This window comes from Rhamphochromis longiceps, linkage group LG12 (assembly GCF_057381845.1).
Source record: "Rhamphochromis longiceps isolate RC_006_pf linkage group LG12, R_longiceps_female_GT1.1, whole genome shotgun sequence".
Lineage (NCBI taxonomy): Eukaryota > Metazoa > Chordata > Actinopteri > Cichliformes > Cichlidae > Rhamphochromis > Rhamphochromis longiceps.
Window position 1 is genome coordinate 31,697,936 of NC_140568.1, and position 15,567 is coordinate 31,713,502.

General features: G+C 41.5%; 1 protein-coding gene across 4 annotated transcripts in view; it reads left to right on the forward strand.

Annotated features, from left to right (window-relative positions):
* aopep (aminopeptidase O (putative)) overlaps window positions 1-15,567 on the forward strand; it is a 91,754-nt gene that overhangs the window by 46,488 nt on the left and 29,699 nt on the right. For all 4 annotated transcript variants that reach the window (XM_085425814.1, XM_085425816.1, XM_085425817.1 and 1 more), the window contains 3 exons: window positions 520-580; window positions 4,802-4,864; window positions 5,990-6,076. In XM_085425814.1, coding sequence (XP_085281940.1) covers window positions 520-580; window positions 4,802-4,864; window positions 5,990-6,076 — 211 coding nt within the window. The remainder of the gene's footprint in view (window positions 1-519; window positions 581-4,801; window positions 4,865-5,989; window positions 6,077-15,567) is intronic.

Here is a 15,567-nt window from a genome sequence, read left to right on the forward strand (position 1 = left end):
GCACAGGCGGGTAGGATTGATAGTGGGGTGAAGGGCATGCTATTTAGTTACTCTTCGACTCTTTGTGCACTTTGTGTGTATACTTGATGTATACTTTACTGTTTGCATAAATACACGAGGCTGAATGTGGGATGTTTGTTTGCATTCACATTTGTCTTTGCAAGTCAGCCCAGTCACTGTGTGTGTTCTCTGTATGGTGTTTGACTATTTCCACATGCAAACCATCCAATTTGGCCTCCTTTCAACTACTCAGACATGCATATACATAGACTCTTTTTTTTTTTTTTGCATGTCCATATGTATAACTCCAATTCATTGTCTGTGCATGCCTCTTTTCTTGCCCATGTATAGGAAGGTGGGTGTGCCCCTTTTTTGTTTAAGGTGTTGGCCTAAATCTCAAGTCTGCCATAACCCTAACAGTATTTTCCCAGAACGATGTTTTTACAGTGCGTCTTGGGCAATAACAGTCATTGCTGTAATAATAGGAATAATACTAACACTTGTGCCATTGTGTTCCAGAAAAGGCCTCACCCTCGGTGCTATTTATGCTGACTGGCTCGATCAGCCGGGAATTCCAAAGGTACGAAAAGTCCTTCAGTATTTTTTTTTTTTTTTTTGGCTGAGTTTAAAATAATTAAATACCAGTTTATGAAAAAAACAAGGCAATTCCTCACTTTTAAGCCTGACAGCTCTTTAAGTAGATAAAAACTGTGTTGGAATTTGTTCTTCATTGTAATGTTTAAGATAAATCAGTATTACTTAGGCTTCATTGTACACAATAATGCAGTAATTTAGTCTCACTAATTGTTGTAATTGTGCTTACAGGGTTGCAATTCCCAGTGCATTGTTTTTCTTGTAGTCCACTGAAGATTTCATTGTTTTAATGTTTTACAACCATTCTTACTACTCAGTAGTTAATGTTTACTTACTGTGGCAACAACCTGGCTGGCATTACCATGAACCGTAGAAAGACTGGTTCAATCCTGGTCACTCACAGGTTTGTGAAGTCCCATTTTGAAGCCCTGACTTTCACATTCTGGCAGCTGCCATCTTGGTTTTCTTTTAACCCCCAGATGTGTTTAGACAAGGTGACGGAGTTCTGAATTATGAGCAGCAGCCAGCAACATCCAGGAACCACTTTCCTCCATTGTCTCACGTCTAATGGAAGCTTCTCGTGTCGCATCTGCCACATTGGTTGTGTCGCATCCGGTATGGCATGACGCTACATCAGAAGAACAGCTTTAAAATGGCTACGCAGCAGGGAATATTATTAACTACTATAGTTTAAATTGTGTGCAATAATTCAGAAACCATTTGTTAAAAATGGCTTATATTTAAATTGGTTATAAAAGGTTATGTATATTAAGATTGTGACTGCTTTGCATTAAAGGTAGGTGCCAACCTTGCTCGGCTTCAACTAACAGAAGTTACTGAACTGAGCACCTTGTGCAGTTATTAACACCCTGACCTAGGAATGTGTACTCCACCAAGCAAGGTAGTTATAACCCCCCAAATAGTCATAATGCTAACCTTAGCTTTAACACAGGATTTCACAAACCAGTTTTTAACATCATGGTGGTCACATCCATCTTTAAGTTATATTTAGCCATTGCAAGACTGCTACTGTATCTTGGTGAGGTGAGCAGTCCTGCTTTATCTGCCCCCTCAAAGGGTTACAAATACTAGGATTGCTCAGACAATCAATCCACTCCAACAGCTTCTTCAATTCTGCCATCTCCATGGTTACAGATCTTAATTACCACTGTGCGTGTGTGCAGTTTTTAGTGTCTGTTCCTGTGTCTGGGAGCCTTCACCTTCTGGATGCGATGATGTAACTTGAGTCTTCCAGGGGCCTCTCAGGGTGGAAAGGACAGTGCGGAGGGAGTGCTCCGCTGTTTTTTCACACCCGATTGGGTGAAAGCTGATTGTTTTTGCAGAGGCTTTTTTTGTGTTTGATGTGCCAGTCAGATCGATGGCTAATAAGATCAGCCCGATCGATTGAAACCTTTCACAAATGCAAGTGCTTGTGCATTATGTACACTGGGCACAAACACATTTTTAAAATCTCTTTCTCCTCTCTGCCTCTTTTGCTCTTGAATGTGCTTGAATTGAAGAAAGGCAGGAAATGATTTGGCCTAATAATAAACAATGACATCCACCAATCCTGTGCTGAACGATGGAGAATGAGAAGGCCAGTGTCGGTTTATTTTAGACCTCAAGAGTTCCCATTGGGATTATGATGTAGCATGGAATATTTTGTTGATTCATTGATTCACCAGAGCTTTTAGCTCCTTCTTCTACTTAAACTACACCTACATGATAGTGTTTATTTTTTGTATTAATTACCAGTTGTCATATACTGATTTAAGTGCTGCTGATTTACCTAGTACATAATTGATGCTTTTTGATCTTCCTGGCAGGTATTAGATTTAGATTTCCTAAACCTAAAAATCTTTAAAAGAGCAAAATGAAACTCTGGGATTTGACAAAGAAAATAGTACCAATACCTAGAGCTCTGTCTTTGTAAAAATTTGCTCTCACACTTGTGCAATACAGCAACACGTATGTGTTTTGTAGCAATAAAACTTAATTAAGACAAATATCCTGAAGGTGTTCACCAAATAAGTTTGATTTTCAGTCTAATTTTTAAAATATATATAAAAATATAAAAAGGTATTTTTCCCTTCGTGGTTTAATTTTAATTTCTTAATGTTAATTTGTTTAATTTGTCTGAATTGTAATATTAGAAAAAAATAATCCGAGTACATATGAAATGGGGTTTTTAAATGATGATTTCATTTATTAAGGGAAAAAAGCTATCCAAACTTACATGAAAAAGTAATCGACCCCTAAACCTAATAACTAGTTGTGCCATCCTTGGCAGCAAAAACTGCAATTAGGTGTTTGTGATAACTGGCAGTGAGTCTTTCACATCACCGTGGATGAATTTCGGCCTACTCTTTTTTGCTGAATTGTTGCAGTTCAGCCACATCGGAGGGTTTTTTGAGTTTGAACAATCTGTTAAAGTTCAAGCTAATGATGCTTAATCGGATTTAAGTTCAGACTTTGACCATATATATGTGTAAATATATTCATTTATTTTTAACCATTCAGAGGTGTGTTTTGAATCATTGTCTAGTTCCATAATGAACTGATGGGCTCGACATTCTCTTTCAGGACTTTTTAGTAGAGAGCAGAATTAATGGATTTTTTTTTATCCTTGAATTGTGGCATGATGTGTTGCAGCTTGTAGCTAAGTCATTTTTTTTGTATTCAACAGGTCTCACAGTAATCAGGTCTCGGTGTGGGTCGTGAAATTAAACTCAGCTTTCCAAAAGTAGTTAATCCATCCTACAAACATCTTAAACATATGTGTGACAGATATGGGAAAAACTAAGAAATCAGGAATGTGGCAAATATTTTTTCACACAACTGAGCTTCATATTAACAAATCTGGATATAAATACACTTCCTCTAAACATATCCGGATGTGTCCAGATCCGGAGCTTTACAGTTGGAAAAACTGGATGTATTCACATTATTTATCAAATGAAAAGACTGCTGTGAAGAACTTTAAGTATATCCGTGCAAAGACATTTCAAGTAAAATATGGTTAAAGCAAAAATACCAAAGCATGAAAGGATCTGAGAAACAAAGACAGAGACGTCACCATTTACGAGTATGAAATGAATGAGAGGCACTTAAGAGGGAAAGAGATGCAACTTGTGAACTTCTACACGCAGTCAAATATCGATTCACTAAAGAGACTAGAGAGACACCACAGAGATGCAGGCGCAGGACGAGAGAGTTGGAGAGAGACAAAGGTCTTGCTATTCAGGGAATGGCAGTGGAGATCTAGGCAGCAAGAGTTATGTGTGGTATCCTGTTACACAATGGCAATTTAGTACTTCAACACTCACTACATTCTACACTACCCACTCTCAAAACCTCCCTCTCTCTGTACCTCTCTGTGTCTCTCCATCCTTGCCTTGTACACACACCTTCATGCTATTTCTGCTTGAGCAGCAGACACTTTTGTATAATACTTGTAGAGAACTACGCAGGCATCCAGTTATAGTATTGAACTTTGTGTGTGTGTGTGTGTGTGTGGCTATGGTAACGCTAATACCTGAAACACAGCGCGGCTCTGTGTGTGTGCGTGGGAACGTCTGTGGAGTGCATACCGTGGATTGAGGCTGAGGCGAATATCGTGTGTCGCTGCTGCCTGTGTGTGTGAGTGAGCTGTGTGACATTGTGAACACCTTGCTTCCACGCACTCCTGTCTGTCTCCTTCTTTTTCCCCACTCCACGTACACACCCGCAAGCACACGTGTACACATGGCATCATCGCTCTGGTGCGTGATTCACATCACTTGAGCAGCGGCTTTGCTGAGGGCTTAAATAAGGTGAGAGAGTAAGGGCTGTGGGTGCGTAGATGTTCGCTTGCATGAATGACTGCACATATATGTGTGCGTGTAATGGTGGAGGACTAAGGTGACTATCAGTCCTGTAGTTGCTTGTAAATCAGGTGATCCCCCCCCCCCCCTCCTTTTCGTACACCACCCCTTCCTCCTCTTTACTCCTTTCTCTCATCCTCCGGAGTCAAGTTGCGAGTTTCCGTCAGAGGAACAAGTGATAGCGCTCCCACCTCTTCCCTCTCCTCCCACCTCTCTTCTCTCTCCCTCCCCTTCCTGCTTTGCTCTCTCTCTCTCTCTCTCCTTCTCTGCCTCTGCAAAGCATTCCACTCTGTCCTGATCACTTGCCCCTGGCTCACTGCTTTCCCTTCTTCTCTCTCGTTCAGTGGCTGTATGAAAGGAGCGCCGTGTGGTCGCAGGCAAGGCTGGTGGAAGAAGTCAAAGCAGAGGTAGGCACTCTCTCTCTCTCTCTTTCTTTCCTCCTCTTCTTTCTTTCCCTGTCCCTTCCTCTCATCTTCAGGGAGTGGCAAGGAAGCACTCAGATTTTCAAATATTGCACCTTAGATTGCTTGATATGATTGTCACCTGATTCCCATCAGCCTCGTTTCCTTCGGTGTGTTACTCTGCCACTGTTTCTCTTTACTTGCTTTGTTTTTCTACCATCTGGTTGTGTCCTCTGCTTCACAGGGATTGATACCATCTCTTATCTCTACCTCTCTTGCACTCCCTTTACCTCTCTTTTTCTCATCTGCTCACTTTCGTTTCAGTCTCTCCCTCTGTCTGTCTCTGAGTGAAGTGCGGCACACAGCGCTCTACATCTGTTGCGTGTCATTCTGTGCAGCCTATCAGATTTCCCTTAAAGCTCTCATCTTGTTCTTAATTGCTTTGCCTATATTTTCCAGTTCTCCCAGTTGTATCTCTGTAAAAAGTAATTATTTGTATTTTAACTACCTTAAAACAGGAACTGTGCTTAAGCGACTGCGCTGTAGACGTGATTAATTTACTTTACATACTTTACATTTACTTTACATACTTTTTGGGAACTTGACTTTTCCTGTAGTCGTGTGTTTCTGTGAATTCATGTGGAACAAAAGGAACCAATGTTGGTAGATATGACTTTGGCCTTGATTGTGATTGGCTGTTGCACTCCAGGCTCTGTTACAACAACATACTTTCACTAGAACTCTTTTGTCTCAGCCACTTGTTTGGGTTGGAGCACGAGTGAGTGTGAGCCTGTGAGAAGGAAGGAGCTGTAGACTGTTATATATTATTGTGCCTGTCATGCTAATGGCTTGTTAACCTTACTTTTTTTTCATGGAGATTTGATTTGGTTTACATTTACTTCTTGCTATTTACTCTTTTCTCTACTGTACACCCCTTCTTTCTCTCTCTCTCTGTCTGTGTCATCATTACACCCTGTCATAATTTCTTCTGCGGTTGTCCCCTTTTTTCCTGATTCTCCTTCACGCTCTCTTCCCTCTCACTCAAACCCTGCTACTTTGCTGTCTCCACTTGTCTACCTTTACACGCTCTTCTTTTTCCCGCCTTCATCCCCCCAATTCTCCCTCCTGCAGGTTGTAAAATGGATCCTCCTCAGTCAGAGTCATCACGGGAAGGGCAGAAAGCGGAAGAGAATGGAGCCCAAGGTGAACTACAAAGAGGTAGGAGGCACTCTGCTGTATTAAAAACTCCATCTACCTTCACTCTGCTCTACTTCTAACTCTTGGACATGTCCCCTAGCTTGTTTGAAAGCCTCTTTCATTCTAACCACCTTGATTTTTTTTTCTCCACTTAAAGTAGCTGATCGTTACAGTATTTCTTGTTTTTCTGAAAACACAATTATCCCTAATTCTGTTTATGTGTTACGTCTGTGAGGACAGTCTGCCCTGTACTTGTTTAAGTCTGTGTTTATGTTGTGTCCTCTGTCTACATATTTAACCTTTTAAGAGCTTGTATACATCACATAGCATGTGTGTGGCCTTGGTAAGTGTGTGTGCGTGTGTGTGGGTAGGTGTCTGTGTTTCTCTCAGGGAGGTGGACATCATTGCGCTTTTTTGACATTGAGGAGATACTTTCTGGAACTTTCCTTTGCAAACAGTTTTCTTCTCATTTACCAGCAAATAAAATAGTAAAAATTCCATTAAAAACAATCCAAAAATGATGCTTTAGCCCGTGTGAGTATGTGTAGTGTTAATTAGGAATCTCTGGAGACTGCTAATCCCCTCCACCCACTAATTGACACATGGACTTGCACACGCCTGCATCATTAATGAACACACACTGATCTATAAGCCACAGAGGGCCAGAAGTCATTAGCGAGAGTGGAGCAGCTTTTATATATCACTCGCAATATGTTCAGATGTTGTACACTGTAGGAAACATTTGCAAAGCTACTCATCTTTTTCTACAATGTATTTTATGTCATGAATAAATTAGGTGCCCCCGGAGTCTTTGAATAAAATTTTGGAGGAGGAAATAAAACACTGCTCTTTACATCCACTTTATTTCTAGGGTTTCACATTTTCTCTCTTTGTACTGCTGCTTCCAGTGAAAGCAGGGGTATACATATTTAAGGTGTGCTTAAAAGTTTATTTTAAATAAGATCTCATGTTGGAGCATGACCTTTTTTCTGGATTCAATTAGCTTCAGCTCCTTTCAATTCCTGTGTTGTAATTTGGAGCACACGTGAATGAAATGTCAGAGCGGTCCCTACCCCCACCCCCTCCTCCCTTCAACCCACCTGATACCTATCGTCTGGCTTATTTACAACATAAGCACACACATATATATACACAAATACACTTAGTTCTATGGGGCAGCAAAAGGGACTGTTCCTATGGGGTGGGGGCAGAGAGTGCTGAAATCAGCCTCACGAAAGAATAGCCAATTACTGTCCACTTGGCCGTGCACAATAGTGAGAAAGAGGAGGGAGGGACGGATGGACGGACGGACGGATGGAGCGAGAGAGCAGGGGGGATATAGGGGCAGGGGTGTGGGAGGTCAGCGTTTGAAGTTACACCATAAAAGCCATCCTGAAAGGAAACACTGAGTGACCCCTCCCCCCCAATCCATCCACTCCTCTCCCCTCTCTCCCCTGCGGCCTGGCCCTCTCCTCTTCTCCTCCCCTGCATCTCCCTCCCCTCCCTTTGTTTCAGCGAACAGAGTGCCCCATGGACCAACCAGGTGTATTTTATATTACTCCTTCATGTACTTCAAACGCCAAACAGCCCAATTTCTCCTCACCCCCTCTCCTCTTGATCTACTACTCCTTCTTTCCTTTTCCCTCCATCTATCAGCCTGTTGTAAGGCTATAAATCACCTTGCAGATCTGATCAGCAAAGGTAAAGAGAAAAACCAAAGGTAGGAGCATAAAACGGCAGAGACGGGAAGGCAAGAGAGGACTGACTTAAATAGCTGAGGCTATGATTGGATCATTAGATGGAAAATTGTAAACCCTTGATATCACTATTTTGAATTCTGTATCTCCTGTGGTTTATTTTGGATCAATTCAGCTGAAACTTAAACTTAAAATAGATCTAAGCCACAAAATGATGAGCTTCAGTGGAAAATGACAAAGGGAGGGGAAATGGGAGATGCTACTTGAGACAAGAGGGGGCATAGGTGATGGCATGACTGTACAGACAGAGGACAGCCACGGGAATAAAAGGTTAAAAGAAAAAGTAGAGGACAAGGGGAAAACAAATTGGTAAAACAGGATTTTTGGACCTCAAGCTGGCGCTAGACTAGCGGTGGATTAGAGGTTGATGATTGTGGAATCCAGTACGGTAATGAATCCGCTGCAGACATTTGAGGAAATGAGGACCAGAGTGGATATTTGAAAAGATGAAGCACACATGTGTGGATACATATGCAGCATTGGTCAGTTGTTGTAGAGGTGGTTAGGAAGAAAGAGAAGAAAAAGTGAGGGGGGCAAGAGAAAAAGTAGGATATTTAGTGGGGAGGAATCAGGCTGAGCTAGTGTTTAGCACTAATGACATCAGGGATGATTAGGGAATATACACACATTTTCGCACCGACACAAACCTATAGGTTCATAAAGTGCATGAGCCAGACACCCCCTGCAGAGCAGCCCGAGATCTGGTCAATTTAATAGAGCCAAAGTTTATTACCAACTTCCCCTCGTCTTTGTTTCTGTGTAACGTTATTGATTTACAAGCATCTCGGTGTGCACGCCGAGCATTTTCCTTGTCCACACGTGTAAGTTGCGCGCGCACGTCTGATATGTGTGCATGTGTCCAGCGTGCGTGGAGAGGTCTGAAGAGGGATATTAGTCACGCCCGTGTGGTAATGGGCCTCATTTTGCTCTCATTTTCATCTGTGGTCTCCGTAATGAGGGGGTCCATCTGCCCCTGCTGATCAAGACAGGAAACCCTGTAGGGGAATTTTGTGAATAACTGGAGATCTTGGCCAACTAGTTTGGCAAAAATCTGCTTGCCTGTTCTGATTGTGCAGTTAGTAATTTGTAATTGATGGTACTTTATCATCAACTAGCTTCCATGTTAAATAGCTGGGAAATGGTCAGTGGGCATCGTAACAGACCAAAGCTTATCCTAAAACCTCAGTGCAGCCTTGTTAGCTGTATGGAACTGCATGGAAAAAGTGGCTTGTGGAAATTTCTTGTGGGTTTAATGGCAGGCGAGTTACAATAACATTTTAAAACTCCTATAATGGGGTTAAATTAAAATCTGGGTGTTTAATATTGCTAATGTTGATCAAGTAAACAACCTCCACACTTTAGGCTTTTTTAAGGTACTTTTGTACTTGAATGCAGTGTATTAGTTCAGTTTGTCCTGCTGTATTTAGCGCAGATGTGATAAGGTTCTGTATATAGAGCATGTTTACATAGCTCCTTCTCCAGATAAACATATCTGGAAATTGTGTAATCCTGAATTCTTTTCGTTCCAGCTGAAATTGTTTTAGACCACACTATTTTTAATTCCAAACTGCAAACCTTTGTGAATGTAAGCATGCACGAGTCTTCTGTCAATGAGATCAATGAGATTTTATTGTCCCAAACATTGTAATTTTAGTCATAATTAACCGAGGACTTCTAATCATTTCATTTAGATTGTATGATTCCACATTTTCACCATGCTTTCACCCACACAAAAAGATTTTTAGCCTTGTAGTATTTATTGCACGGTTTGCCATATGATTATAAACACAGAGTCTCTGCAGGCTCAGAGCGATAATGTAAGAACAGGGACATCTTTCTCTGGGCCACAGACGCAGCAGAATACGCTGACAATGAATCAGCTTCCATCTCAGTGTCACTCCGTCACCTCATTTGCACCTACACGCCAGTGTGCATCTTCCTGGTTAATGACACGAGTTACTATGGAAACACGCATCATCAAGTTTGTGTTTGTTGCCATGGAAATGTCAACAACAACAGGTTTAGAAGAACATCCTGTCTTGCAACAGCACTTCGATGGTTAAAGTGTACCCTCTTGAAACAGAAGCAGGGCGGTTGACTTAGACGTTGTCACACGGGCTGGCATTATCACAATATTCAGCAGCTGCAGCTTATATATTTTGTGAGAAATTATTGATAACTTTAACTTTATACTGCATGCCTTCTAGGTTAAAATTTTAAAGATACGCATGTCCAGTGTGGAAATTTAATTCTACTTCCGTTTGCTCTACAGCAGTTACTAAACGTACCTTGCAGCTCTGGAATGCCGCAAGGACATATATGTTGGCTTCTATTTTAGGAGACAATTTAAACCCGTGAATAAATGAACTGAGTTTGAGTGGTGACTGAAATCTCTTGTGTTGTAATGAGGTGCGATGTTGATTGATGTTGGTTCGACAGGGGAAGTAGTTGTGGTTATAACAGGGGCCCCTGTTGGAGAGTAAACAATTGGAAGGCCATGATCAAAAGCCTCTTCAGTTGGGTGGGGTTTGCAGGTGGTGCACATTACCCTTTCATAGTGGGCTTCTGTAATTAGCAGATGGGAAACACGAGAGAGAGCAATGTGGAAATAGTTTCAATCAGTGTTATTTGGTACTTCTTCATGACTTTGATTATTGTAAACATAGCTGAGGAGTGGGAGATGTTCCCACATAAAAGACAGACAGAATTTAATCCTTAGCCCATGTTTTGCAAACAAAGACTTAAATGTTTTGCGTCTGCATGTGTAAAAATTGCAGGAAAGTCTTAAGAAGGAAGTCCGAGACGCACGTATGCCCGAAAGCCTTGTATTTATTTTTCTCTCCTTCTGAATCTGTCTTCCTCTTCTTGCCGTTGTTTAGAGTTTGACCAGTAGCCATGAAATAAAGCATATCCGTTTAGTAATGGTGTTTTTCATGGCATCTGTGTTGCTGTTTTCTTCAATAAGACGTCACTGTTTCAAATTGCACTCAGCCATAATTGGCGATCTGAACTCCGCCCCTGTGTACTGTTGACAAGGACACATCTGGTTTTCCCTCGTTTTTGTTTTCCAGTCTCCAGTGTGCTTCACTCCTGGTTTATTCGGCCTTTTCCTTTACTCTTTATATCAGTCTTTTTTTCCCCCCTTTCTAACTCTGTCTCACTCTTTCTGTGTGTGTCTTTCTCTCTGTGATTTATTGGCAATGAATCAGGGATGAGGGAGTATGCCGAAGGAGAGATGGGAACATTCAGGGAAATGGCTGTTTCCGGCCAGACTTCACATCAGGGTGGGAAAGTGTATGTGCATGTGTGTGTGTGTGTGTGTGTTTCTTCGTCATCACCAACTGGGGATCAGCGAAGGGCTGCTTTCTGGCTCTGTCCGCTTTCGTGTAACAGCCCATTACACGAAAGCGGGCAGCCCACTGTTTTTAAATAAAATCCCGATGAAGCTTTTAATACACACAGGAGCACATGTGAGTTTTTGGAAAACATTGCATCCTTCCTTTTCGATAATACATTGAATAAAAAATGACCTTCGGCTTTGGTTGTGATTTTATGATGATTAGTTCTACTTTTTTAAATTTTAGACTTTTCTTATTGAACAATCATGTTATAGTCAGTGTTGGTGTGATGGGAGGTTGAAGGCTGAGGTTTTGTTCAAATTATAGATTGTTATAGTTTGCGAGTGGCTGCTGGCTGATGCCAGGTCACAAAGAGGGTGGCAGACCAAAAAACCACATTGTGATCACTTTGATTGCTAGCTGCAGTCGCATGTGGTTGGACGTTGACTTGTCTGCAAACACTTGCCGTTTACTTCCCAAGTAGTAGTGAAACTCGGGAGTGCGACGTAAACCACAAATGGAGACCTTTCACCTTTAAAGTAAGAGCTGTGTCTTACTGCTGCAATAACAACACACAAGTTTTTATATTTAGAAGTTTTAAAACTTTTACTTTGTCAGTGAACCTTCTCCATTTCTGACTTGCATCATAGCAATCTGCTACCAACCAAAGCAGTCATGAGGATGTTTTCTGTGCAGCATCCTTTACCTCTTTGCTACCAGTTTCACACTAGTGACAGCCACACGTTGGTGGCTGCCACTCACCGTTCTCTAGGCCTGCATGAATGGAGCTTTAGCAATGCATCTCATTACAGTAACTGGCAGTACCAACTCAGAACTGTTTGAACAATACAACATTTTCCCTTTAAACTGGTGGTCTCCAGGCCTGTGTTACTGAGGTCAAAGCTTAGATTCTTTTGTAAATATGATGTACAGATTGTCTGGACTCTTGGGTGTTAGATAAAGAGTTCAGGGAGGCGGGAGGCAGAGTTTAAATAAGGATGCGGTGTGAATTTGAAGTTTCATACACAAAGTGTTTAATATGAAAAACAAAATTCTTGTATTTCTCTTCAGTGGGTTCAGTCATAATCACTTATTTATTTTAAGCTTTATTTTCTTGAACTTTTACATGTGATTTTCAGTTACTGAACCATAGCAAACCATCTCCACAGTGCAGAGCTTTGTGGGTGTAGTGAGATAGGTGCCTGCAAACCAGAGGGTATTATCTTTGCTTATTAGCTGTGTTTTATCATCTGCATCCATTTATTCTCTTATGCTGTTAGTAATGCGTCTTTTGCGTTACACTATTTGAACTTGTGTTGATAGAAATGGAGATACCCTCTAAAGAGTTTTTTCTAGCCATGTGAGTCTTTGGCACTACATATTTACATATTTCACAAAATGCACAAACACTGTACACCTGTATATCTAATCTATGTGTGACTGAACAATGATAAGTAGCCAGAAATTAAATAAACATGAGATAGAATGGGCAGATATATGGACTTTATTCTCCCCCACTCTGAGCTTTTAGTTTTCAGTTTCCAGAAACTGTAGAGAAGTATGAGCACACAGAGTCATTTACTGTCTGCTCAACATATACAAATAACACATTAACCACCTGAAAGACACAATGGCACATATAATGTAGCTACAGATAGGGAGTGAGGGTGAGTCCAGGACATGTTGAGACAATGGAGCACGAGCAAAACAACAGATCAATAAAAGTATCTTTGCAGCTTTGTCATCTTCTGCAGTATCTGTTGTGCAAAGTGCTGACCAGGAAGGACAGATTGTGTGGGAATTGAGGGATCAGCAGCAAACAACTGCTCTTTGATTCACTGTTCTCTCACAATTGCTTTGCATCAATAAGCTGTTGATCCACCGTGACCTTCCGTGGAAACTTCTCAGTCTAGTTTGTGCTTAATTCAATGAATAAATAGTCAGGGATGAAGTAGTTTCATGACAGACCTGATGTCATAATCCATAAATCCAGTAAATGCTTCCTATAATGAGTTTAACTCACGGTGCAGCATAATTGGATATTACTGTATGAAATGACACGCAAAGTCTGTAAAAGTTACACCCAGTTTTCCACTTTCTCCTGCAGTCATGCTGAAAATAGTTTTTCCTAGTGACAGATAGCAAAAAGCTAGACAAAAATAAAGTGAGAGGAGATAATTAAAATTTATCAAGGTTGCAAGTGTTAGTGATGGGGAAGACTTATGTTTAGAGTCGGGCGAAGTGGAGATGGCTCCATTTGTGTTGCGTTAATGAGGGCAGAGACAGAATGAAAGTGAGAGGGATAGAGTGCCAGTGCCTATTTGTCCCATTTATCATTCAGCTGCGTTTCTGTTTTCGGGGTCATTTGAAGCTCACTGGCGCCCTCGTCTTATCCGGAGTTCCCCACCATCTGTGTTTGTGCATTCGTGTATGTGATGTGTGTGTGTGTGTGTGTGTGTGTGTGTGTGTGTGTGTGTGTGTGTGTGTGTGTGTGTGTGTGTGTGTGTGTGTGTGTGTGTGTGTGTGTGTGTGTGTGAAGTTGATTAACAGTAAAGGCGTAGGGCATATAGAGATCAGCAGTCAGGGCTGACGATGTTGACAAGCTGTTTTATGCCGGTTGTTGCTGCTCAGAGATACCACTGCAAATGGGTGTTTATGTGCACCTGTCCATACACACACACATTAGTAATACTGTCTTTGTGTGCATCCTCTAGCCTTGTACAACTTGCAGCTAAAAGCTTAATCCCAATCCATTTAAAACCAGATCTTAACCTTCAAAAAACCTTTTAAATACATGTCAGAAACTGAGGATGAGCCAAAATGTTCAAACTTTCCAAATGTGTCCTCACCTTAAGGTCTCAAATTCAATTTGGTTTGCATAAATATTGACGTACGCGGACACATGCACACTCACGGACACACAAATATAGAAATATACGAGAAGGCAAAGAGTTTTGCTGAAGAAGAGTGGGGTTGGCGTAAAGAGTAGTTGTATACAACGAGAGTAGCTCCAATAGGCTTTTCACTGAAGTGGTCAAAAGCAAAAAAAAGTACACACACACACATACACATGCATTCTGAATCCCTGAAGCATTTGAGTGTCATTAAAGTGCAGCTGTGTTTGTCTTTCCAGCACACATGGAAAACACATCAGGGACAGACGAAGCGAGAGAGATCAGCCTTCTGAATATGTCTGCCACAATACGTAGAAACAGAGCACCACACTTTGTCACTGGCACAGATCCCCATCGTTCATTTTGGAGTCTGTTCAAACACAAATGTAGACATTTGAGTATAATGCAGTGCTATAAAACGCAGTGTAGCGCAGAGGTCGCGATGTTAAAGCTGGCGACACTTCAGCCGGACATTTAGTGTAGAGTCATGTTTAATATTGGGCTGGGCTGTAAAATGGAAGTAGCTTTTTAATGGTGGGAAATGAATCAATGCTTTTCGCATAAAATCTGATTTAGGCGTCACCTCGCTGTTTTCATCGTTTAGGAAACAGCGCGCAATGTGGTGTTTGTGTGTCTGTGTGTGCGCATATGAACGCAGAGTGATGAGTGCTACAACATCTGTCTTTCCTGGTAATGACTGGGGAGACTACAGCGCCTCCGGGCATCCCCGACACATTTAGTGGCGTTAAGAAAAAAAAACTGCTCACACACAAACATTCACACATGTACACAAAGTAATGTCAGCTGTATGCTACTAGATCCAATGATTACAGAAATCCCTGTGAATGAGTGCAATAATATTACTCAAATATTTGACACTAAGTGTCTGATGTGCGGGTGCAGTGTGAGAGAAACCCTGGCTCATAATCCCCTGTTCTTCATTTGTTGGGGTTACGCTTATTCACTCCATGTGAGTGGGTGTATGTGCTAATGGCCGCATTGGCTTTCCTTTAACGTTAGAGACATTTTAAAACTGTTTGAGAAGCAGAGATAGATCCATCACCTAACTGTGACTTCACTAAGAGGCTTGTTGCCAGAAACCCCCGTTTTACAAATTTTATGGCCCCCCTTTGAGACCCATTGAGGTACTGGACCTCTGTGGGGTCTCCGTTAAGTGTCTGGCACCAGGATTGGATTGGAGTCTGGGGCGTTTGTTGGTTGGGTCCGTGCTTTGTGCTCTTTGTTGTGTTCGCCGTTGTGTGTGGTAGCTGGTTGGATTGTCCCGTTAGGATGGCTGCTGCCATTGGGGAGTGTCGTTACCATGGAAGTGCATGGTTGGTCTGGAGCAATGTTGTGCTGGGTGGTACGTCTCAAAGTAACATCAAGAACATTTCATCGTAACAAGATAATCAATGTTATTCACTTCACCTGCTAGTGGTTTAACTGCTCATCAGTGGAGACAGATTAAATATGTATTTTCAAACCACTCATTTTCTGAAATATGAGTCAGGTTTTTCCAATAA